This window comes from Lampris incognitus, chromosome 16 (assembly GCF_029633865.1).
Source record: "Lampris incognitus isolate fLamInc1 chromosome 16, fLamInc1.hap2, whole genome shotgun sequence".
Classification (NCBI taxonomy): domain Eukaryota; kingdom Metazoa; phylum Chordata; class Actinopteri; order Lampriformes; family Lampridae; genus Lampris; species Lampris incognitus.
In genome coordinates, this window is record NC_079226.1 from 5252012 (window position 1) to 5278330 (window position 26319).

The window sequence follows — 26319 nt, forward strand, 5'->3', positions numbered from 1 at the left end:
AACGACTCTGTCGTCATGGTGGTTTGTAAAGTATGAATGTCGTCATGGTGGTTTGTAAAACCGGTCGTCTGGGTGATGACCAGTTACCATCCGTAGTCCAGACACACAGCCGTGTGTGTGTGTGTGCAGCTTTTACTCCCACCGGTCAGTGATTTAACTTGACACACCTTCAGCCAGGCCGAACCCACTGGTCACTAACGTGGGCTGGTTAATTAGTGAGTCCAGGAAGTGAAGGTGAACATTGTAAACAAGAGATGTCACTCCAACACGGCCGAATTTATATTCAGCTCAGATGAGATCTGTCATTCTGGAAACAACCTGACTAAATAAGCATTCCCCCCCCCATTATACTTGGCCAATTACCCTATTTTTCTGATCCGGTCGCTGCTCCACCCCCTCTGCCGGTCCAGGGAGGGCTGCAGACTACCACATGCCTCCTGTGGTACATGTGGAGTCGCCAGCTGCTTCCTTTCACCTGACAGTGAAGAGTTTCACCAGGGGGACGTAGCACGTGGGAGGATCACGCTATTCCCACAAGTTGCCCCGACCGACCAGAGGAGGCGCTGGTGCAGCAACCAGGACACATACCCACATCCGGCTTCCCATCCGCAGACACGGCCAATTGTATCTGTAGGGGCGCCCGACCAAGCTGCAGATAACACGGGGATTCGAACCGGCGAGCCCCATGTTGGTAGGCAATGGAATAGAACGTCACGCCACCTGGACGCCCCTAAATAAGTATTAATAATTACCAGTTGATTAATGAACTTGTAAGCTGACGTTTGATCAGAATGGATGTGGCAGACATGCATAAAGTGAACAGCAGGGTTCGTTTGCAAGTAACAAAGTCTGTCCTGTTGCCCGAGAGGTTGAACTTGGGCACATCGTGTCCCCTCCCACGACGCCTCAGTTGTCGGCCATCTTATCGAGGGCGGTGAGCGGAGCCAGGATGCGATTCTTGTTGGTTTCCACCATGTGGCCGTTCTGGATCATCTCATCCAGGATCATGTGAACCTTGTCCAGGTTGAACATGATCTGAGGTCGGAGGTCAAGGAAATGGTGTACATGGATGGTGACGGTTGTATGACAGTTTTCCCTACCTGCTGCTTGGCTCTCTTTAAAACTCCCAACAGGGACCTGAGAGGTGAGTTCCTCAGATCAGTCTTCAGCAAACAGCAGTTTATGGTTAAACTTGAACATGTCGTCACAGGAAGCCCCTGAGAGCCGAGGAAGTGGAACTGACCGTATCAGCCAATCACCTGGCACCTTCGTCTGTAGTCAGAAAGACTTGCCTGTGTGTGTTTTATGGTTCTTACTGAAGCCCAGAGGACATGGACATGTAAAATATGGATAAACATGTGACACATAAAAATGAAACGAGTTTCCTCCGTAGGGTGTCTGGGCTCAGCACGGGTTCGATGCAGAGGTTTGATTCCGTTGTACGCTTGCTTGCAGGGACGCATATCTCTGTATATATGAGCAGGCTGACGGAGGGACCGTTGGTAGATTTGTAAAGGATACGTCCAGTTCACTCTGCAGGGGGAGAGAACACAAAACTTGTTACACTCCAACACACAACACGTACAACAACCTGCTTTCTACACTGGCTTAGGGTCCAAACCGAACGGTAGGAGTGTGCTTACATCAGTTTGGCAGGTCTGAGGTCAGGTTCGGTTCTGGAATGGCTTCAAAAAACCCAAACCTTCTTTCTACTATGGACTAGGGCTGGGTTGTAAACATCGAGTAATCAATCAATCGTCCAAAGACATGTAGGTCAGGTGGATCACTGTACTAAATTGTCCCTAGGTATGAATGTGTGTGGGTGTGGTGGTGGTGGTGGTGGGGGGGGGGGGGTAGGTGTTGGCCCTGTGATGGCCTGGCGGCCTGTCCAGGGTGTCTCCCCGCCTGCCGCCCAGTGACTGCTGGGATAGGCTCCAGCATCCCCGCAACCCTGAGAGCAGGATAAGCGGTTCGGATAATGGATGGCTCTGGAGGTAGAGCGGGTCGAGCGTAATCGGAAGGTTCCTGGTTCGATCCCCGGCTCCTCCAGAGAGCGTATCGAAGTGTCCTTGAGCAAGACACCGAGCCCCTAACTGCTCCTGATGAGCAGGTTGGCACCTTGCATGGCAGCCTCCACCATCAGTGTGTTAATGTGTGTGTGAATGGGTGGATGTGAGGCGCATCACTGGTGGGTAGACTAGTAAAACACTATGAGCGCAGTCCATTCAGTACAGACACCTTAAAGTCATTGGAGGAAACCATGAAACGGTTTTGATAACAGACTGATGAACAGTCTTCACCATGTTACTGGTGGAAAAACTTGGTTTTTCTTTGTATCCTCCTTCCCTGGTCATCACTTTATTGTTTAAATGTGTACACCCATGTCCACTGTTCAGTTAATCGTTCTGATCACCTGCCCATTAATCAATCAATCAATCAACCGTTAACTGACCATGAAAGTATGAATTTGTGCACATCCTTAATTCTAACTTGTCCATCCATCCATTATCCGAGCCGCTTATCCCAGTTGGGTCATGGGATGCTGGAGCCTATCCCAACAGTCATTGGGCGGCAGGTGGGGAGACACCCTGGACAGGCCGCCAGACCATCACAGGGCCGACACCTACCCCCCCCCCCCCACCACACACACACCTCGGGGCAATTTAGCACGGCCGAGTCACCTGACCTACATGTCTTTAGACTGGGGGAGGAAACCGGCGCCCCCGGAGGAAACCCACGCAGACACGGGGGAGAGCATGCAAACTCCACACAGGACGACCCGGGACGACCCCCAAGGCTGGACTACCCCGGGGCTCGAACCCAGGACCTTGTTGCTGTGAGGCGACCGCGCTGACCACTGCGGCACCGTGCCGCTGTGTCGGTCATCGTGGCGTGAACGTGGAAGAGTCATTTGAGTGTGAGGAGTCTGAACCGTCGTCGTGTGGCAAAGAGCTGAAGCCGGTGTCTCAACCCATCTGCAGTGTGACTTCGATTACATAGTAAAAGACATTTACGAGGCAACACAACCGACGTGTTAGCCTTGGGTTGTGGGTTTACTACCCCGTCCCTCATTTAAACCATGGAAGACAAAACCTTCACTGTCCCAAAGGGCAACTGCAGCTTAGTCCTCACGTGGCCGACGGCAGGATGGGCTCAGCGCCAAATGGCCCTTTTAGGGAAGCAAAGTGTCAACAGTTCAGTTAAACAGAGAAGCTGCGAGACTGGACTCACCACACGACTGAAGTACTTATCCAGAACCTCCACAAAGTTCTGGACCAGCTCGTAGACAGACAGCTCGTTCTATAAAAGACATCAGAGAGCAGGAATTTTGTTAGAATGAACAAAACCTTTGAACCCTGACAGGTCTGACGCCAGCAGCCCCGAGCCCGCCGGTTAACCGCAGCCGTTGCAGACCCGTCAGGTCAATATCTGGGTCGTGCCAAGCTCGCTCAGTTACACCTGCAGCTATGAAATCATCTTCCAGGACATCTTCAGTGGCTATCTGGGCTGTGCATGCCAGGCGCTGCCGACAGCTCATATTATTCAGTATTAACGGTGGGGGTCTCGACAGGCTCTAAAATGGACCGAGTGACTGAACCACACCCACGTCACATCTCAGCACAGAAACCTGATTTTATAACCCAACTCCTCAATTCTCCATGACTTCCATAATACCTGATCTGATCCATGACTTCCATAATACCTGATCTGATCCATGACTTCCATAATACCTGATCTGATCCATGACTTCCATAATACCTGATCTGATCCATGACTTCCATAATACCTGATCTGATCCATGACTTCCATAATACCTGATCTGATCCATGACTTCCATAATACCTGATCTGATCCATGACTTCCATAATACCTGATCTGATCCATGACTTCCATAATACCTGATCTGATCCATGACTTCCATAATACCTGATCTGATCCATGGCTTCCATAATACCTGATCTGATCCATGGCTTCCATAATACCTGATCTGATCCATGGCTTCCATAATACCTGATCTGATCCATGGCTTCCATAATACCTGATCTGATCCATGGCTTCCATAATACCTGATCTGATCCATGGCTTCCATAATACCTGATCTGATCCATGACTTCCATAATACCTGATCTGATCCATGACTTCCATAATACCTGATCTGATCCATGGCTTCCATAATACCTGATCTGATCCATGACTTCCATAATACCTGATCTGATCCATGACTTCCATAATACCTGATCTGATCCATGGCTTCCATAATACCTGATCTGATCCATGACTTCCATAATACCTGATCTGATCCATGGCTTCCATAATACCTGATCTGATCCATGGCTTCCATAATACCTGATCTGATCCATGACTTCCATAATACCTGATCTGATCCATGACTTCCATAATACCTGATCTGATCCATGACTTCCATAATACCTGATCTGATCCATGACTTCCATAATACCTGATCTGATCCATGACTTCCATAATACCTGATCTGATCCATGACTTCCATAATACCTGATCTGATCCATGGCTTCCATAATACCTGATCTGATCCATGACTTCCATAATACCTGATCTGATCCATGACTTCCATAATACCTGATCTGATCCATGACTTCCATAATACCTGATCTGATCCATGACTTCCATAATACCTGATCTGATCCATGACTTCCATAATACCTGATCTGATCCATGACTTCCATAATACCTGATCTGATCCATGACTTCCATAATACCTGATCTGATCAACCGACACCGCGGACGCCACGTCTCACATTTTAAGCTGTCGGATGCTCGGCGTTTCCTGTAAAAGCCCTTAGTGCACCACTGCCCACACTCACCTCAGCGTCTGTAATTCCCACCACGATGTAGAGAGCTGCATACTGACGGTAGACCAGCTTGAAGTCCTTATACTCCACGAAGGAACACTGGAGGACAGACAGGGGGCGATGTCACAGATTACAGACGGGAATTATGACGTACAGAGAGAAGCGACATCATCCACACTGAGGCCCGTGGTAGACTGGGGTTTCTGGAGCTGTGCCGCGTTCAAGACAGGTGAGGAAATGTCTGTCTTCGAGCATAAAGGTTCAGATGGAGACCAGCAGAGGACAGACATGATGCTGTAGCATTGTGATCGTGACATGAATGACAGCACACGTCTTTCAGAAACATCGGTTTTCTACATCCTTCTAGAAATACATCCTTCTATCATCCAAGCCGCTGATCCGAAGTCGGGTCGCGGGGATGCTGGAGCCGATCCCAGCAGTCAGTGGGCGGCAGGCGGGGAGACACCCTGGACAGGCCGCCAGACCATCACAGGGCCCACACACACACACCTAGGGACCCACACAGACACGGGGACAACATGCAAACGCCACACAGAGGACGACCCGGGACCACCCCCAAGGTTGGACTGCCCCGGGGCTCGAACCCAGGACCTTCCCGAAGAAATACAATGAGGTTACAATGAGACACGAGCACTTGGATTCAAAGGGGTTTGACATGGCGAGACAGACAGACGGCGAGACAGACGCCTCACCTCGTCTTTCTTGCGGAACAGACAGGCTTTGACCACGTCGGCCTCCAGCACGGCCCTCTTGCTGATGTCCACCGGCTGGTAGTATCTGGACAGCCGGATCTGACCCTGCTTATTCAGCATCAGCAGGAACTTGATCATGGCGAGCAACTGGGCCTCCTGTGAAAGCAGAGCCAGGAGGTCATGACGGGGGTCAGCCGGGGGGGGGGGGGTCCTGCTACCAGCCCCCCAAAGACCTTACAGCTCTGTCCCGTCTGACAGAACACAGTGGTGTGTGTGTGTGGGTGTGTGTGTGTGTGGTCTAGCCTATGACAGTCTTAAATGTTCAGGAACGTAGGACAATACTGTCGTCCCCATGAGGCTACGTAGCTGTGTGTGTGTGTGTGGACGGAAACGTGTTCCGTCATCGTTTCCACCTCATCGTTTCCACGTCATCGTTTCCACGCCATCGTTTCCACCTCATCGTTTCCACCTCATCGTTTCCACCTCATCGTTTCCACCTCATCGTTTCCACGTCATCGTTTCCACGCCATCGTTTCCACCTCATCGTTTCCACATCCTGCCGTTCGTTCTGCTCTCGCAGCGCCGAGCCTGGACCCACGGTGGCCCGCCGTGAAGCCGCAACTCTGCAAAGCACCGCTAACAAGACCAGAAAGTAACATCCGCCTGAACCTGTCTGTCACCCGTCTTTTACCTGTCTGTCACCCGTCTTTTACCTGTCTGTCACCCGTCTTTTACCTGTCTGTTACCTGTCTGTCACCTGTTACCTGTCTGTCATCTGTCTGTTACCTGTCTGTTACCTGTCTGTTACTTGTCTGTCACCTGTCTGTTACCTGTCTGTTACCTGTCTGTTACCTGTCTGTCACCCGTCTTTTACCTGTCTGTTACCTGTCTGTCACCTGTTACCTGTCTGTCATCTGTCTGTTACCTGTCTGTTACCTGTCTGTTACTTGTCTGTCACCTGTCTGTTACCTGTCTGTTACCTGTCTGTTACCTGTCTGTCACCCGTCTTTTACCTGTCTGTTACCTGTCTGTCACCTGTTACCTGTCTGTCATCTGTCTGTCACCTGTCTGTCATCTGTCTGTTACCTGTCTGTTACCTGTCTGTTACCTGTCTGTTACTTGTCTGTCACCTGTCTGTTACCTGTCTGTCACCCGTCTTTTACCTGTCTGTTACCTGTCTGTCACCTGTTACCTGTCTGTCATCTGTCTGTCACCTGTCTGTCATCTGTCTGTTACCTGTCTGTTACTTGTCTGTCACCTGTCTGTTACCTGTCTGTTACCTGTCTGTTACCTGTCTGTCACCTGTCTGTTACCTGTCTGTCACCTGTATGTTACCTGTATGTTACCTGTCTGTCACCTGTCTGTTACCTGTCTGTCATCTGTCTGTCACCTGTCTGTTACCTGTCTGTCACCTGTCTGTTACTTGTCTGTCACCTGTCTGTTACCTGTCTGTCACCTGTCTATCATCTATCTGTCACCTGTCTGTCACCCGTCTGTCACCTGTCTGTTAACTGTCTGTCATCTGTCTGTTACCTGTCAGTCACCTGTCTGTTACCTGTCACCTGTCTGTCATCTATCTGTTACCTGTCTGTCACCTGTTACCTGTCTGTCATCTATCTTTTACCTGTCTGTTACCTGTCTGTCACCTGTGCTGTCTGTCATTTGTCTGTTACCTGTCACCTGTCTGTCATCTGTCTGTCACCTGTCTGTCATCTGTCTGTTACCTGTCTGTCACCTGTTACCTGTCTGTCACCTGTCTGTCATCTATCTGTTACCTGTCTGTCATCTATCTTTTACCTGTCTGTCATCTGTCTGTTACCTGTCACCTGTCTGTCACCTGTCTGTTTGTCTGCTGTGGACCCCGAGTCTGCAATATCGTTTTGAACTGAATAACCACGTAACGACAAAACAACGACCTGCCTCCCGTGAGTAAAGGACCCGCACACGTGTTTTAATATCTTACATCCTCATTAGCCGCAACACTAATGAAGGACACGCGTCCTTACAGAGGCGCGCTACCTGCACACGCGCCGCGGGTTAACGCATCTCTTCACTAATAACGTTCAGCCGTCTTCTTCTTCTTCTTCTTCTTCTTCCGCTTCTTCTTCTTCCCTCGTGTTTAAGAGCAGCTGGCGTCTATATTGTTGCGTTACTGCCACCTTGTGGATTCAAGTAAGTCTTGCAGTGTGCTGCCAGGCTCCCAGCTACCGGTACTGTTGTGGTTTTTACAAGTCCCAGGGCTCCTATCACTACCGGTACTGTTGTGGTTTTTACAAGTCCCAGGGCTCCTATCCATACCGGTACTGTTGTGGTTTTTACAAGTCCCAGGGCTCCTATCACTACTGGCGCTGTTGTGGTTTTTACAAGTCCCAGAGCTCCTATCACTACTGGTACTGTTGTGGTTTTTACAGGTCCCAGGGCTCCTATCACTACTGGTGCTGTTGTGGTTTTTACAAGTCCCAGGGCTCCTATCACTACCGGTGCTGATGTGGTTTTTACAAGTCCCAGGGCTCCTATCACTACCGGTGCTGATGTGGTTTTTACAAGTCCCAGGGCTCCTATCACTACCGGTACTGTTGTGGTTTTTACAAGTCCCAGGGCTCCTATCACTACTGGTACTGTTGTGGTTTTTACAAGTCCCAGGGCTCCTATCACTACTGGTATTGTTGTGGATTTTACAAGTCCCAGGGCTCCTATCACTACCGGTACTGTTGTGGTTTTACAAGTCCCAGGGCTCCTATCACTACTGGTACTGTTGTGGTTTTTACAAGTCCCAGAGCTCCTATCACTACTGGTACTGTTGTGGTTTTTACAAGTCCCAGGGCTCCTATCACTACCGGTACTGTTGTGGTTTTACAAGTCCCAGGGCTCCTATCACTAGTGGTACTGTTGTGGTTTTTACAAGTCCCAGGGCTCCTATCACTACTGGTACTGTTGTGGTTTTTACAAGTCCCAGGGCTCCTATCACTACTGGTATTGTTGTGGATTTTACAAGTCCCAGGGCTCCTATCACTACCGGTACTGTTGTGGTTTTACAAGTCCCAGGGCTCCTATCACTACTGGTACTGTTGTGGTTTTTACAAGTCCCAGAGCTCCTATCACTACTGGTACTGTTGTGGTTTTTACAAGTCCCAGGGCTCCTATCACTACCGGTACTGTTGTGGTTTTACAAGTCCCAGGGATCCTATCACTAGTGGTACTGTTGTGGTTTTTACAAGTCCCAGAGCTCCTATCACTACTGGTACTGTTGTGGTTTTTACAAGTCCCAGGGCTCCTATCACTACTGGTACTGTTGTGGTTTTTACAAGTCCCAGGACTCCTATCACTACTGGTACTGTTGTGGTTTTACAAGTCCCAGAGCTCCTATCACTACTGGTGCTGTTGTGGTTTTTACAAGTCCCAGGGCTCCTATCACTACCGGTACTGTTGTGGTTTTTACAAGTCCCAGGGCTCCTATCACTACTGGTATTGTTGTGGTTTTTACAAGTCCCAGGGCTCCTATCACTACCGGTACTGTTGTGGTTTTTACAAGTCCCAGGGCTCCTATCACTACTGGTACTGTTGTGGTTTTACAAGTCCCAGAGCTCCTATCACTACCGGTACTGTTGTGGTTTTTACAAGTCCCAGGGCTCTTATCACTACCGGTACTGTTGTGGTTTTTACAAGTCCCAGGGCTCCTAACACTACTGGTACTGTTGTGGTTTTTACAAGTCCCAGGGCTCCTAACACTACTGGTACTGTTGTGGTTTTTACAAGTCCCAGGGCTCTTATCACTACTGGTACTGTTGTGGTTTTTACAAGTCCCAGGGCTCCTAACACTACTGGTACTGTTGTGGTTTTTACAAGTCCCAGGGCTCCTATCACTACTGGTACTGTTGTGGTTTTTATAAGTCCCAGGGCTCCTATCACTACCGGTACTGTTGTGGTTTTTACAAGTCCCAGGGCTCCTATCACTACTGGTATTGTTGTGGTTTTTACAAGTCCCATAGCTCCTATCACTACTGGTACTGATGTGGTTTTTACAAGTCCCAGGGCTCCTATCACTACTGGTACTGTTGTGGTTTTTACAAGTCCCAGGGCTCCTAACACTACTGGTACTGTTGTGGTTTTTACAAGTCCCAGGGCTCCTATCACTACTGGTACTGTTGTGGTTTTTATAAGTCCCAGGGCTCCTATCACTACCGGTACTGTTGTGGTTTTTACAAGTCCCAGGGCTCCTATCACTACTGGTATTGTTGTGGTTTTTACAAGTCCCATAGCTCCTATCACTACTGGTACTGTTGTGGTTTTTACAAGTCCCAGGGCTCCTATCACTACTGGTGCTGTTGTGGTTTTTACAAGTCCCAGGGCTCCTATCACTACTGGTATTGTTGTGGTTTTTACAAGTCCCATAGCTCCTATCACTACTGGTACTGTTGTGGTTTTTACAAGTCCCAGGGCTCCTATCACTACTGGTGCTGTTGTGGTTTTTACAAGTCCCAGGGCTCTTATCACTACTGGTACTGTTGTGGTTTTTACAAGTCCCAGGGCTCCTATCACTACCGGTGCTGATGTGGTTTTTACAAGTCCCAGGGCTCCTATCACTACTGGTACTGTTGTGGTTTTTACAAGTCCCAGGGCTCCTATCACTACTGGTATTGTTGTGGTTTTTACAAGTCCCAGGGCTCCTATCACTACTGGTACTGTTGTGGTTTTACAAGTCCCAGAGCTCCTATCACTACTGGTATTGTTGTGGTTTTACAAGTCCCAGAGCTCCTATCACTACCGGTACTGTTGTGGTTTTTACAAGTCCCAGGGCTCCTATCACTACCGGTACTGTTGTGGTTTTTACAAGTCCCAGGGCTCCTATCACTACCGGTGCTGAGGCGGTTTTTACAAGTCCCAGGGCTCCTATCACTACTGGTACTGTTGTGGTTTTTACAAGTCCCAGGGCTCCTATCACTACTGGTATTGTTGTGGTTTTTACAAGTCCCAGGGCTCCTATCACTACTGGTACTGTTGTGGTTTTACAAGTCCCAGGGCTCCTATCACTACTGGTACTGTTGTGGTTTTACAAGTCCCAGGGCTCCTATCACTACTGGTACTGTTGTGGTTTTTACAAGTCCCAGGGCTCCTATCACTACTGGTACTGTTGTGGTTTTCATTCCCCACATTCGTTCAGTCTGAATTTCAAGGTCTTTATATTTGGACGGTTTTTCAGTTACTTTTACTGAGGTGCTCCTTTCAGTCGGGATGGACATGTCGTTGATGAGTAGGCAGCTTTTTTCTTTCTTGTTCTTGATGACGATGTCTGGTCTGTTGGCCTGTATCTCACGTTATTATTATTATTATTTCCTGTCCCATCCACTAGCACCACACTCCACTATGTTCTTTCATTCTCTTCCTGTTCTCCCTCCTGTTCCTGTTCTCCCTCATGAAGCAAAACTTTTTTTTTTTTGCTTTGTTCTCTCTATTTTTATATGTTTTTGGTGGTGTTGTTTTTGGGAAATTTGGGATGTGTGTTTTTGTCTTTTGTGTCGCACTGCCGTGGGCTGGGGGAAACAGAATTTCGGTACACAAAAGAAACGACAATAAATTGTCCCTGATTCCTGAAGTCAGTGTGTTATAAGGAGGCAGCTTTACCAGTGGTCCCAATGCCAGGACTGGTAGCGTGTGGCACTGAATCTTATATTAGTTAGACTCTTGAAGATTACATTATCAGAGTCACTGAGCCGGAAAATACATTTATACATGAGATTTCTTACAACAGCCTGAAAGGTGCTGACTCCTGCAGCCACAGACATTTCACTTGCACTACACCAGCTAGGTCTTTTTAGTAGTATTCTCATGGCATCATTATAAACTACTCGAAGCCTCTGTAAGCTTGCTTTTTTATAGTGTGACCCAAGGTGTGCAGTATAAAGTGGTGTACAATATGTAGTGTGATCACAGATGTGCAGTATAAAGTGGTGTACAATATGTAGTGTGATCACAGATGTGCAGTATAAAGTGGTGTACAATATGTAGTGTGATCACAGATGTGCAGTATAAAGTGGTGTACAATATGTAGTGTGACCACAGGTGTGCAGTATAAAGTGGTGTACAATATGTAGTTTGACCACAGGGGGGCAGTATAAAGTGGTGTACAATATGTAGTGTGACCACAGGTGTGCAGTATAAAGTGGTGTACAATATGTAGTGTGACCACAGGTGTGCAGTATAAAGTGGTGTACAATATGTAGTTTGACCACAGGTGTGCAGTATAAAGTGGTGTACAATATGTAGTGTGATCACAGATGTGCAGTATAAAGTGGTGTACAATATGTAGTTTGGCCACAGGGGGGCAGTATAAAGTGGTGTACAATATGCTCTGCACAGACATCTCCACACTAACTGAACACCTACCAAACTTGCGTGACAGAGTGTTTGCTTGTGCGTACACTATGCAGCATTGTCTATCAACATCATCATCGTGTCATTTGTTCAGTAATATAGTGCCCAAGATATTTCACCTTATTACACACCCCAAGATTATTATCAGACAATTTAAAATCAGGAAATTTTAGATGATTTACCTCTTTGGTTCTGTAGATCATGACAACACTCTTACTAGTATTGTATTTGATATCATGCTCCACACCGTACACAGGACATATATCAAGGAGCTGCTGGAGACCAGCGCTACAGGGACTACGGAGGACAAGGTCATCTGCATACATAATGTGGTTCACCAAGGTTTTACCCATCATGCACCCAGTGTTACAGGCTTTCAGCTGCTTGGACAAATCATCGATATATAAATTGTAGAGAACTGGAGACAGAATTCCCCCTTGTCTGATACCATTGCTGACCCCAAATGGGGCTGAAACACTATTACCCCATTTCACTTGCATAGTCTGGTGGACATACCAATAAGCCAGGATTCCCACAATGCATTTAGGCACCCCTCTTTGACTCAGTTTAACAAACAACTTTCTATGATTAACACGGTCAAAAGCTTTGGAAGCATCAGTAACACACATAAGAACTGATGAGTTCTGGCCTCTGTTTTTGTTTACAATTTCCTTTAAGGCGTCTATACTGTACTGACTTAACCTCACACGTTACGATTATCCCTCCTGCTATGAAGGTCACCAACTTCTTTTTCTCTGCCCACATCCATATTTATCATGCTGCTGCATTCACTGCTATCTGTCCTTTATTGCGGACTTTCCCCCCAGACTGCTTTTCCTGCCCAACCAAACTAACTGCTTCTGCATAAGAAACTTTGTCTCATGTTTCAGTATTTCACAACCCCAACACACAACACTGTCTCTCCCTCCACAGTTACAGCATCTTAGCGGTACTCCGCCACACTATCCATATTCATGTTCTCGACCACACCTAGCACATCTCGTTCCTTTGCATACTTGTGCTCAATGACCCATTTCTCAGCACTTGAAATGTCGGATAGGTTTTGGTCCCTTATACTGTTTTACAAATCCAAAATATAGCTCTCTCAGGATATCGTTTACATTAAAGATATCCAAAGAGGATATCCAAAGCAAGAGAGGCAAGATTGAGATGGTTTGGACATGTGTGGAGGAGAGATGCTGGGTATATTGGGAGAAGGATGGTGAATATGGAGCTGCCAGGGAAGAGGAGAAGAGGAAGGCCAAAGAGGAGGTTTATGGATGTGGTGAGGGAGGACATGCAGGTGGCTGGTGGGACAGAGGAAGATGCAGAGGACAGGAGGAGATGGAAACAGATGATCTGCTGTGGCGCCCCCTAACGGGAGCAGCCGAAAATAGTAGTAGTAGTAGTAGTAGTAGTAGTAGTAGGATATTGTTTACGTTGAACTCTACTGTTTTCCTTTTTCTCAACTCCCCTTGTCCTCTTTTAGCACTCTTAACTGCACTGTTACTTACCTGCAAGTTCTCAACAAGATCCCTCACATTAACACGAAGGCGCACTACAGACATCACAGCCTTGCAGCCATTGAACCTCTGCTATCCCACTTGTACCACTCCGACTTTTCCAACATTGAAGCTTCTTTGCCTTGTCCATCTGGACTTCACTATGACACCCTATCAGCAGATTTCCGTCCCCCAGAGTTCTTGCATATTTCATTTCTCCAACTTGTGCTCCAAGGAATTTTCTGTCAGTTTGACAGGTCCATCTCCTTTACACCTCCCTCAGATCTTATCACTACATTTAGTAATCCTGCTTTCGGATCCTCACCTTCACCTTCCCCTGCCTCACTCTCTGTTTCACGCCAACTAGTCCCATCTGTTTTCTTTCTCTTAGGATAAGCCGACTTCTGCACCACTTCTTTCCACTCACCATCTCTCCTACCGTCCTTTCTATCTGCCTCCTCCTCACTACACTCCATGCTGTTGTGGCTTTCACGATCGATTTCCCTAATCCCCAGACGGCATCCGGATGTGGGCCACTTCAGGCAGTGATGCGGCACCGGTGGCCTTCTTCTGGGCCCTGACAAAATGGATGTGAGCCTGAAGTGGCCCACATGTATCAATAGTAAATATGGCCCAAATATGGCCACCTTTGGCAAATATGTGGCACATGAGGCATTGCTATGGCTTGGTTCCGGCCCAGATCTGGCAAACAGGAGCGACCGCCCGAGTGCCGTCATTCCACGCGGTATGTGGGCCGGATCAAGTGTGGGACGGGTCCGGTCCGGTCCACAGTAATTCTGCTACCTGGGTCGCCATCCTACTACGAACGGTATTCCTCACACGACCTGTTCCTACCATCAACTCCAGATGTCCGCTAATCCAGAATCAAAGTCCTAGGTAGAGGGAACGTTGTTCCGTTTTTCCTCTTTCCTGTCAGCCGGAAAACTCACCGCAGCCTGGGTTCGGCACTGACCAGCGTCTCCGACGGCCCACCTCCTTAATCCGCTCCTATTCAACTAAACTGTTCCGAAAAGCTAGCGACCATCACGCCAGCTTCCGGGTAAACAACGCCTTCACACACACGCATGCGCATGACTTTGGTCCGCTGTGATTGGTTACTTGGGGAAACAGGAGGAGTCGTCCCGGCATGCATTGCGCATGCCCCCCCCCCCCCGCGCGCAGGAATGAGCGCAGCAATAATGGCGACCGGTTAGATACTCAGCGGCTCCCGGTCCAAACACAGCGCTCACCCAGCACACACCTCCGGTCAGCTAGCGGCGGACCGAGCAGAGGACCGCGGAGCGGGGAGACCACGTTAAGCGGGGATAGCGGCGCCGGGACTCGGGGACTTTTCTACCGGGTGAAAGATGGAGGAACACCCCGGCGGAGGAGGAGGAGGAGGAGGGGTGGGAATGGCCGCCCCGAGGCAGCCTCCCCCGCCGCAGCCAGGGAACAACAACAGCGCTAATCCGCCGATGGGAGCCGGGGGGACGGATGAGGTGCCCCGGCCGCAGCAGTACACCATCCCCGGCATCCTGCACTACATCCAGCACGAGTGGGCCCGGTTCGAGATGGAGCGGGCCCACTGGGAGGTGGAGCGGGCCGAACTGCAGGTAGCTAGCAGGCTAGCGTTAGCTTCGAATGTTAGCATGTGATGCTAACGAGACAGACGTCGGCTGACAGCAGCAGCGGGTCCGGAATGAGCCCGGCTCACCGCTAGTACGGTACCAGGCCGTCAGTCAGCCAGTCAGTCCAGCCACGTTTCTTGTAAGCTGTCAGTCAACCACACTTTCTTCTTCTTCTCTCTCTCTCTCTCTCTCTCTCGCCACACAGAGTAATGGTCTCTCGCTCTCTCGGCCAGTCAGCGTGTTAGAAAGCACGTTTCATTCAGGACCGTGTAACGCGGTGTCGGGGACATAACCGGGGGCAGCGGGGCAGATAAGGGACGGGGTTGTGGTAAAAAAGGGGCAAACTCGACAAAACCAAAACATCTGCCGGCCAGTCACACGTGGTCAGTAGCGGGACGTCTTTCTCCGCTGGGCTTTGAGCCCCTCGCTGCCAGGGCGTCTCGAACCCGACCCCTTCTCAGTGGGGCTCAAACCCCCGGCTCTGGGATTTAAACCCCCTGACATTGGTGGTGGCGGGCCTCGAACCCACTCAGTCACTTCTGTTAACGTCACTTATAACAATATCGCCTCTATTAATAGCCCAACAGTGTCATTTGTATTAATAGCACTAATCTAAATGTGATTTGTGCCAGTATCGCTTACAGCAGCCCCCCCACCCCCACCCCCCCGGCCGGGCTGCGCTTGTGTCATGTTGTTGTTTATACCCCGCTTCACAGACCTGCCTGCCTGCAGCCTCTCCACAGGTTTGGCTGGTGGCAGGCTTTAGCATCAGCTCAACACTAAACTACACCCTTCTCCCTCCACCAGTTGGCTCATAGCGCTGTTGCACACCACTTACCCCCCCTCCCCCCGTGTCTTCCCCATTACCGTGGAGTAATACTCGCTCGCCCCGTGTGTTGGAGTACCAGGCCACCCTCGCTGTGGGAAGGAGAAGTGAATCCAGCTGACGGTCAGCTAATTGGTCGTTGCAGCCATTTTGGCCACTGTCTCTCCTCCAGTCTTGCAAGTCTCGGCCCTCTGCAAACGGGCCTAATGTCCCCCGAGCAGCTGGCCGTGGAGGGCCAGACGTTGGTCATTAGTTGTGGAACTTTCTGGCCGTGTCTGAAGAAGCACGAGAGGACTTGCTGTGGCGTAAATGCTGGTCTTACTGGCTTGGCAGACTGTGCTGACCGTCCCAGCAGGGCCCCCTGTAGGTCTGCTCAGCAGTGGTATTAAGACTGTAGTTGTGCCATGGTTAAAGAATCTTTGTACGTTTTAACTGGGACTCTGCGTGAGAGACGGCGTGTGAAGACCTGCTGCCACTCCGGTCATCTGGGGACCCGTCAGAGACACGTTGCTTAACAGAACAGTTCTTGGGTCAAGGTGAAAAGTTAGGGTTAACACATAATCTCATGTTATCTATTTAGTTATAAACATTGTACTTGTACTGTGTGTGTGTGTGTGTGTGTTGGCAGTGTAAGTTCGGAAGTCGTGGGGGAGTTCTTGAAATGTGTGACTGTTCGTTGCTTTGTCACAACACACCCTGCAGAAGGCAGACTAAAGTGGTGTGTGTGTGTGTGTGTGTGTGTGTGTGTGTGTGTGTGTGTGTGTGTGTGTGTGAGTGAGTGATGGCAGCTAGGGTATTGGGACACACACTTTGCTCTGCACTGACATGTTGCTGTGTGTCATGAATGCATACTTGTAGCATGACTCCCTCTCATGCTGCAGTGATAAGGTCTCAGCCAGCTACCAACTGTCACTGCATTGGAATGACAGGGGCAGACTTGGGTAGCAAGCCCCTGCACCATAGAGCTGGAGTAATGGGCTTAGACAGGGGCAGATACTGTGGGGGCTGTAGCCTCATGTGTAGCCGGTGCTGGAATGAAATCGGAGCAGTGGTTTCTGCTGTGGGCCTCGGTGTCGCCCTGCTCTCATTTTAACCGAGGTCCCGCTACTAGCTGCTGTCTGTTGCCCGCATCAGACTACACGGTCTTTTCTGTCTTTCACGATGGCACCATGTCAGACTGCTGCTAGAAATTGGTGTCCTGTCTTGGCCGCCAGACCGGCCACGCTGCAAGTACGATCCCGACCCATCACCCTATGCTGCCGTCATCACCACCGCACGCGAGTTTATAGGTCGTTGGGGAGGGTCGGGCCAAGAAGTGTCAATCGTGGAAGAAGCGCCATGTGTGATGCTAGCATTCTGTTATGCTATTGGTCAGCGTCAGGAACACGTCTTTGAGCGTTGGTCAGGGGGTGTCAAACTAGACAGAAAAGGCAACAAAAAACACATTCTGACTCGCTAGACTTGTCGAGTCAGGCCCGGGGTCGTGGGGCATCTGACGGGGGTCTTGGATTATGTCACGCTGCAAGAGCATTTGCCGTTCCCGGCGTTCATATTGGGGGCCGACACTGAACGGTGGTCGGCAGCGATGCAGTCGGGTCAAAATCGGACTGAATTCGTGTAGGTTGAGCGGGCATATAAAGCATTTTCATTTGTGTAAAAGTTGTCATTTTAGGTTTCACGTTTCCTCCTTTTGGAAGCAGACACTCTTAAGCCCAATTTATGCTCCAAATGTCGGCTAGCAGGCAAAAAAAGTGTCTCTCGAAGGCCCTGACACACCCGGCCTCGGCCACTGTCGGCCCGTCCGTGAGCGTCTGTGGACCTAGTTTTTGCGGAGTGTCCCGCACCGTTGGCACTAGTCGGACCCCTGTCGGCGGCGGAGCCTATCGGGAAGAGAGCTCACTCTGATTGGCTGTTCAGCTTAGCGAATCGGTGCACGAGAAGAGAAACGGAAGTTATGAAAGCGGGAGCGGGATCTGGTGGGGATACTGGGAGAGAGAGGGGGAGAGAGAGGGGGAGAGGGGATTAAAATCAGCAGGAATGCGCTATTTGCTCTCTGAAGTGGCGCAAGGTCGATGGGTAGAATGTAAGAAATAGGGTACAATGACGTGATGTTGCACACTCCTGTACACTAGATGACGGTATGCAATCTGTCATCGACTGTACAAGTTGGCGACCCGCCAGTAAAGCGAGAGAAGAAGAAGAAGAAGCGGTCGACGTCAAGAGGCCACACACACACGAGGCTCCGAACAGGAAAAGACCCGAGCGGGAGTTTTAAAATCGGCGGGTCGGTTCACCTCCGGCCCTCCACACTGGTTTGGAGAAGCCCCTCGAGTCTGCCGCCGTCACTATCCATGATTTCGCCCATTTGGTGCGAGTTCTCCTCGTTTTTCGCGTCCGCCTCTTCCCGTCCTCTTCCACACCCAACACACCCAGGGCTGCCAGGGCTTATCAGACGTGTTCTCCATGAGCAGGAGCGGTGTTACCGCACCGTCGGTGGTTTACACTTTATATTCATTATTCCATCCATAGGCGTTTCTAGCCCATTTTTGGGGGTGCTGCAGCACCCCTAAATTGAACCCCAGCACCCCTAAAATTGAAGAGATTTTTTATTTTGGCTGTATGCCCATGTTTAATAAGCTGAAGAAATGTCGAAACCATATCCAGTATATGGTTTAAACGTAATATTTTAACAACAAAAATACAGCACACACCCCCCATGCTTCGAAAATGGTTTGATCCACCCCCCCAAATTTATCTTTCCTGGCCGGCCAGCACTCTGGGTGCTCGGCACCCCTAACGCTCTGATCCTAGAATCGCCCCTGATTCCATCGGTCACCTGACTTCCCTGTTGCCGCCATGTTGGATCACAAGCTAGCTGTGGGTAGTGCAGCAACCGTGTGTTTATGCTATGCATGCTATGTAACGTCGTCATGTGCTGGAGGAGGTGCTGCAGTAGTGGGAGGTGGCTGGGTATTTCTTTGCCTCACTTCCTTTTGATCAACTGTAAGCTCCAAGTTTCTCTCCTTAGATTAAGGGGCAGTGAAGTCTGTCTCAGACACTGTACTGGAGGGCACCTTTTCCAACAACGGAGGAAGCATCCAGTACGCCGCCTTCTCTGTGCATGTGTTCGAATCCCTGGTTTTTACTGTGGCCTCTACGGCAAAGAGGGGGGCTGCAGCGTGAGTACATGACTCACCAAGGCCTGCCATACAATTACAATGTCCAGCTAATAGCTGCCCCTCCTTTTTTGGGAATTATCCAGGGGTGGAGGAGGGCTGTTTCATTCATTGTTTGTGAGTGGCGTACCTGGAAAAAAGTAAGAAAAGAAATTATAATTGAATAGCATTTAAAGTAGGCATCTAAAGTGAATCAAATGAAGTGCACGTTCCTTGTTAATAATTAAAGCAAAGGATCTCAAAATAAACAACGAACATGAAGTTTGTTTAAGTTTGGGCAACGACTTAACCCCTGCTTTATTGGACAGGGTCCATTTCAAATGAATGCATAGTGCAGAAGAATGAAATATTTATCAAGTTCTCTTACCCTGCAATGAACAAGGATGATCCCATTAGAGGCTTAAGCAACGACATTTCTGTAACCCATCCACACAAAACTGGACTGTAGGCCTCCAGACTCTTGAAACGCTGGAGTTCTTCATGGGTGTAGGCCCACTTTGTAAATAGCGGTTAGTTCACAATATCCGGATAGGTTATTGTAGGATAATCAGCCAGGCTTGTGGTCCAGTTCTTTTTGGGACAACATGTGGAGGGAGCCATGCCACCCAATAAGCTTGTCTTCTCTCCATATCGGTTTTTTGCTTTTGGCTCGAGCGAATCGGAATAGCTGTTTAGACACGCCATTATAGGCCTACATGATTGATCTTTTGGGCTATACAGATAAAATGGACTTGACTTGAATCCCAAATAGCAACCAAAGAACAAAACTTCTTTTAGTAAGTCAGAGCCAGCAAGGTACTTATCAAGTTTAAAAAAAACCCTGTTAGATAACAAATGGCAGCAGACGATAATGTTACGAAGTAAAACTCTTCAACGCGCTGTGGGGCGAAGACAAAGCGGCGAGAACACGTTGCATTGAACAAACAGACGGTTGCTACACGTGTCCACAACTAGCTTGCGATCCAACATGGCGGCGAGGATAAATCACGCGACCGATGTGGATCATAAATGTCCGGGGTCTTCCGGTTTTAAATTTTGAATGACGAATACAGACTACCGCCACCTGCTGTTGTGGAGAGTTATCGCCTCACGCAGGCGCAGGACGTACATGCTAGTCGGCTGTGGTCTTCGTGGTGTGTTCACATGCTACTTTTCGGCCCGGACGCTGGCGGCGCAACAGTCGCCTGCGTCCGGGCCGCTAGTTCTCTGATGTCGGTGTGGCGTGTCAGCCACACGCTCGTCCAAGCTTTACGATTTACCCATAATCCCCATTTGTCCAGACAGCTGTACTGGTGAAGTGCAGTATTTTCAGCAGCTCTGCTAATGGAGTTGCCTCCTTAATCGGACGAGGGGATCTCGTAGTGAAGGTTTCTGTTCGGGTGTATCCGACCGTGCGGCTGCGTGTCACCCTCGCACCGCTTGGTGGCTACAGCTGCATAAAAGACTGAGCAGTGGATCCTGCCCGTTCCCGGCCATGTGTCGGGAATTGATCGGTGGATTTGTCCATGTTTGCTCTGTAAACCTGGGCAGAGTCAACAGAGATTATTACCCTTACTGGAATCTGAACATTATTTAATCCACCAGGGAGGGTTGACTTGAGCACTGGGCTCTGTTTTACCAACAGCCTGCCTCACAGTCATGCGCCTCCACACTTCCCAGTAAAACCACCGTCTTCTGCTGCTGGCCACTGAGAGCTGCGACCAGGTTACCTGTCCCACAGGTAGGGGGCGGTGTTATTTACTGGCCTCTGCAGAGTCTTCCCAGGATGAGCAGGTGTATCGCTGGGGCTTTTCTACTCTGATTGTATGTATTATAGTGCTATAGCGGTAAAGAGGGCAGGAGTGAGGGCCGTCTGGGTAGCGTGGTGGTCTACTCCGTTGCCTACCAACACGGGGATCACTGGTTCGAATCCCTGTGTTACCTCCGGCTTGGTCCGGCGTCCCTACAGACACAATTGACCGTGTCTGCGGGTGAGAAGCCGGATGTGGGTATGTGTCCTGGTCGCTGCACTAGTGCCTCCTCTGGTCGGTCGGGGCGCCTGTTCAGGGGGGAGGGGGAACTGGGGGGAATAGCGTGACGCTCCCATGCACTATGTCCCCCTGGTGAAACTCCTCACTGTCAGGTGAAAAGAGGTGGCTGGCGACTCCACATGTATCGGAGGAGGCACGTGGTAGTCTGCAGCCTTCCCCGGACCAGCAGAGGGGGTGGAGCAGCAACCGGGACCCCTCGGAAGACTGGGGTAACTGGCCAAGTACAATTGGGGAGCAAAAGAGGGGGAAAATCCACAAAAAAAAGGGGGGGGGGAAGAGGGCAGGAGTGGAGATAAGAGGTATGCGGAGGACCGACTGTAATTAGGCTTCCTGCCCCACTGGGCCCTGTTTACCACAGCCTGGCCCGGTTCATCACTGACTAGCCCAGCTCACCACAGACTGGCCCAGCTGCAGGCTAAAAGTAGACCAGCCCAGAATATCTGCTTTCACCAGACACACACATTTACACATGCATACATATGTACACACAGAGACACACATTTATACTCCTCTCCACCATAGAAATACACAAATACTCATTCACACACACACACACAGTGACTGTCACCAGGTGGAGTGACTGTCACCAGCTGGAGTGATTGTCACCAGGTGGAGTGACTGTCACCAGGTGGAGTGATTGTCACCAGGTGGAGTGACTGTCACCAGGTGGAGTGATTGTCACTAGGTGGAGTGATTGTCACCAGCTGGAGTGATTGTCACCAGGTGGAGTGATTGTCACCAGCTGGAGTGATTGTCACCAGCTGGAGTGATTGTCACCAGGTGGAGTGATTGTCACCAGGTGGAGTGACTGTCACCAGGTGGAGTGATTGTCACCAGCTGGAGTGACTGTAACCAGGTGGAGTGATTGTCACCAGGTGGAGTGACTGTCACCAGGTGGAGTGATTGTCACCAGCTGGAGTGACTGTCACCAGGTGGAGTGATTGTCACCAGCTGGAGTGATTGTCACCAGCTGGAGTGACTGTAACCAGGTGGAGTGATTGTCACCAGGTGGAGTGATTGTCACCAGCTGGAGTGACTGTAACCAGGTGGAGTGATTGTCACCAGGTGGAGTGACTGTCACCAGGTGGAGTGATTGTCACCAGGTGGAGTGATTGTCACTAGGTGGAGTGATTGTCACCAGCTGGAGTGATTGTCACCAGGTGGAGTGATTGTCACCAGCTGGAGTGATTGTCACCAGCTGGAGTGATTGTCACCAGGTGGAGTGATTGTCACCAGGTGGAGTGACTGTCACCAGGTGGAGTGATTGTCACCAGCTGGAGTGACTGTAACCAGGTGGAGTGATTGTCACCAGGTGGAGTGACTGTCACCAGGTGGAGTGATTGTCACCAGCTGGAGTGACTGTCACCAGGTGGAGTGATTGTCACCAGCTGGAGTGATTGTCACCAGCTGGAGTGACTGTAACCAGGTGGAGTGATTGTCACCAGGTGGAGTGATTGTCACCAGCTGGAGTGACTGTAACCAGGTGGAGTGATTGTCACCAGGTGGAGTGACTGTCACCAGGTGGAGTGATTGTCACCAGCTGGAGTGACTGTCACCAGCTGGAGTGATTGTCACCAGGTGGAGTGACTGTCACCAGGTGGAGTGATTGTCACCAGGTGGAGTGACTGTCACCAGGTGGAGTGACTGTCACCAGGTGGAGTGACTGTCACCAGGTGGAGTGATTGTCACCAGGTGCGCGGTGTGGGTGGGGTGAGCAGGGTGGTGCCCAGGCTGTATTTTCAGGCAGTGAGAGGAGGGGGTTGAATTTAGGGGATTGAACTGAAGTGAGACGTTATCAGATGGGAGGAAAGCCGTCAGTATGGAGGTCGTAGTTAAAGAACTAGCGAGGTGGTGGTTTAACCTCACCCGACGTGCATGCTGGGTCGTTCTCTGATGTGGTGACGCCCCCCCCCACCCTCGTTGCTAGGTTATCGTAACCTCGTCCAGATCTACTAGACTCCTTTCACACTGACATCCCAACAATTAGCTGCCACTTTACTATTTCACCAACGACATGTTGAGACTCGAACCCGAACCTGCAGACCGTAGCGGTTAACTTGTTTAAGTGGCTGATGAAGGAGGCTGTCCTACCCAAACGGGCCAAGCTCATATTCCAGCTCCCTTTTTTGGGGGGCGGGGTCCCCCTTTTTCTCCCCAACTGTACTTGGCTAATTACCCCTCTCTTCCAAGCCGTCCTGGTCTCTGCTCCACCCCCTCTGCTGATCCAGGGAGGGCTGCAGACTACCACACGCCTCCTCCCATACATGTGGAGTCGCCAGCCGCTGCTTTTCACCTGACAGGGAGGAGTTTCACCAGGGTGACGTAGCGCGTGGGAGGATCACGCTATTCCCCCCAGTTCCCCCGAACAGGTGCCCCGACTGACCAGAGGAGGCGCTACTGCAGCAACCAGGACACTCACATCTGGCTTCCCATCCGCAGACACGGCCAGTTGTGTCTGTAGGGATGCCTGACTAAGCCGGAGGTAACACGGGGATTCGAACTGGCGATCCCGGTGTTGGTAGGCGACGGAAGAGACCGCCACGCCACCCGGACGCCCTATTTTCCAGCTCCCTTGAGTAGCTGTTAGAGCTGTCAAAATTAGCCAAAAATGACGTTCAATTCTAAAAAAGACACACAGGTTTGAACCCACTCGCATATATTTTTGTGCATTATGTTCATAAGAACAATCAATCAATCAATCAATCAACCGATCAACCGACCAGTCAAGTTGGGTTTTTTTTGTGTAGCGCTTCTCCAGCTGCAGCAGCCACAGAGTCGTGGGCTGCGGCACGTTTTGGGAAACCTTGTGTGAAACGGCGCCGGTCCCGAGGGGTAGTGGGGGCTGTTGCCATGGTGTGTGATGGTAGGGGGTTGCCACCCCCTGCAGGTCTACATGCTCGTTCCCCTCGCGGTGTAGCTACATCCTGGGCCTGGTTCAAGGTCTTGTTGCTGAGGAGACGTGCGCGGCTGCCAACCGAGCAGCGCCGCACGCTTTCACCGGACTCCAAACCGGATGTGACCGGGCCTGCACCCCCATACGGTCTGGAGCGGGGGGTTCAGCTCCACATGGGCCTGTCTACCTGGTTATGGGTTCAGGACCAGTCTTTGACCTGAGCTGGTCTGGCAGTACGGCAGCCTTTATGTCCCATGGGGCGATACCGAAAGAGGACTTTAGGGTCAGAAATGACCCCCGGTTCTGGGAAACGCGAGTGCGGCGTCTCACCAGACCACCTCCCTGCCTGCGGCGAGGAGGAGGTGGGCTTACTTAGACTGAAGGGAGAACGTCACGTCAGGCTTGTGGAGCAGGAGGAAGTCCCTCCTCTCGGGAGCAGGCGTCACATCTGTCCAGCAGTCCAGACCGGCGTAGGGTTAAGTAGCTTCGGGGGGACAGTGCAGGGAGCGTCCCTCAGTGAGACGCCTCGCTCGTCCTTCGGAGAAGCGGAGGTCATGTCTCGCCCTGACGTTTACGGTGGTGGAAATGAGGTGCAACACCACCACACACGGGGTTTGGTGGACGACGGTACAGGAGCCTCCTGGTAGGTGGAGGCCCTGTGGGTCAGTCTGGTACACGGTGAGGAGTCACTGCTTCAGCCGACTCACCGGTACTTCAGCACAACCGCAATCAGGACTAAAGAAATAATAATAAAAACATCATAAACATTTATTAAAATATGTTTAATATATATATACACTACCGTTCAAAAGTTTGGGATCACCCAAACAATTTTGTGTTTTCCATGAAAAGTCACACTTATTCACCACCACATGTTGTGAAATGAATAGAAAATAGAGTCAAGACATTGACAAGGTTAGAAATAATGATTTGTATTTGAAATAAGATTTTTTTTACATCAAACTTTGCTTTCGTCAAAGAATCCTCCATTTGCAGCAATTACAGCATTGCAGACCTTTGGCATTCTAGCTGTTAATTTGTTGAGGTAATCTGGAGAAATTGCACCCCACGCTTCCAGAAGCAGCTCCCACAAGTTGGATTGGTTGGATGGGCACTTCTTGCGTACCATACGGTCAAGCTGCTCCCACAACAGCTCAATGGGGTTCAGATCTGGTGACTGCGCTGGCCACTCCATTACCGATAGAATACCAGCTGCCTGCTTCTGCTCTAAATAGTTCTTGCACAATTTGGAGGTGTGTTTAGGGTCATTGTCCTGTTGTAGGATGAAATTGGCTCCAATCAAGCGCTGTCCACTGGGTATGGCATGGCGTTGCAAAATGGAGTGATAGCCTTCCTTATTCAGAATCCCTTTTACCCTGTACAAATCTCCCACCTTACCAGCACCAAAGCAACCCCAGACCATCACATTACCTCCGCCATGCTTAACAGATGGCGTCAGGCATTCTTCCAGCATCTTTTCATTTGTTCTGCGTCTCACAAACGTTCTTCTTTGTGATCCAAACACCCCAAACTTGGATTCATCCATCCACAACACTTTTTTCCAGTCTTCCTCTGTCCAATGTCTGTGTTCTTTTGCCCATCTTAATCTTTTTCTTTTATTGGTCAGTCTCAGATATGGCTTTTTCTTTGCCACTCTGCCCTGAAGCCCAGAATCCCGCAGCCGCCTCTTCACTGTAGATGTTGACACTGGTGTTTTGCGGGTACTATTTAATGAAGATGCCAGTTGGGGACCTGTGAGGCGTCTGTTTCTCAAACTAGAGACTCTAATGTACTTATCTTCTTGCTCAGTTGTGCAACGCGGCCTCCCACTTCTTTTTCTACTCTGGTTAGAGCCTGTTTGTGCTGTCCTCTGAAGGGAGTAGTACACACCGGTGTAGGAAATCTTCAATTTCTTAGCAATTTCTCGCATGGAATAGCCTTCATTTCTAAGAACAAGAATAGACTGTCGAGTTTCAGATGAAAGTTCTCTTTTTCTGGCCATTTTGAGCGTTTAATTGACCCCACAAATGTGATGCTCCAGAAACTCAATCTGCTCAAAGGAAGGTCAGTTTTGTAGCTTCTGTAACGAGCTAAACTGTTTTCAGATGTGTGAACATGATTGCACAAGGGTTTTCTAATCATCAATTAGCCTTCTGAGCCAATGAGCAAACACATTGTACCATTAGAACACTGGAGTGATAGTTGCTTGAAATGGGCCTCTATACACCTATGTAGATATTGCACCAAAAACCAGACATTTGCAGCTAGAATAGTCATTTACCACATTAGCAATGTATAGAGTGTATTTCTTTAAAGTTAAGACTAGTTTAAAGTTATCTTCATTGAA

At 49.9% G+C, this 26319-nt stretch overlaps 2 protein-coding genes across 2 annotated transcripts in view; one reads left to right on the forward strand and one right to left on the reverse strand.

The window, feature by feature from the left end:
* Window positions 1–154: 154 nt before the first annotated feature.
* ap4s1 (adaptor related protein complex 4 subunit sigma 1) lies at window positions 155–14478 on the reverse strand. The gene is made up of 6 exons (XM_056295266.1): window positions 14370–14478; window positions 5546–5701; window positions 4845–4931; window positions 3232–3300; window positions 1522–1533; window positions 155–1035 (listed from the first exon to the last, which is right to left on the reverse strand). The coding sequence occupies exons 2-6, from the start codon at window positions 5681–5683 to the stop codon at window positions 907–909; spliced, it is 435 nt and encodes a 144-aa protein (XP_056151241.1). The 5' UTR covers window positions 5684–5701; window positions 14370–14478; the 3' UTR covers window positions 155–906.
* A 136-nt stretch (window positions 14479–14614) lies between these two features.
* The window catches only part of strn3 (striatin, calmodulin binding protein 3), a 42667-nt gene continuing 30962 nt past the window's right edge, over window positions 14615–26319 (forward strand). The window contains exon 1 of the mRNA XM_056295280.1: window positions 14615–15032. Within this exon, the coding sequence (XP_056151255.1) occupies window positions 14787–15032 (246 nt within the window). The 5' untranslated portion in view covers window positions 14615–14786. The remainder of the gene's footprint in view (window positions 15033–26319) is intronic.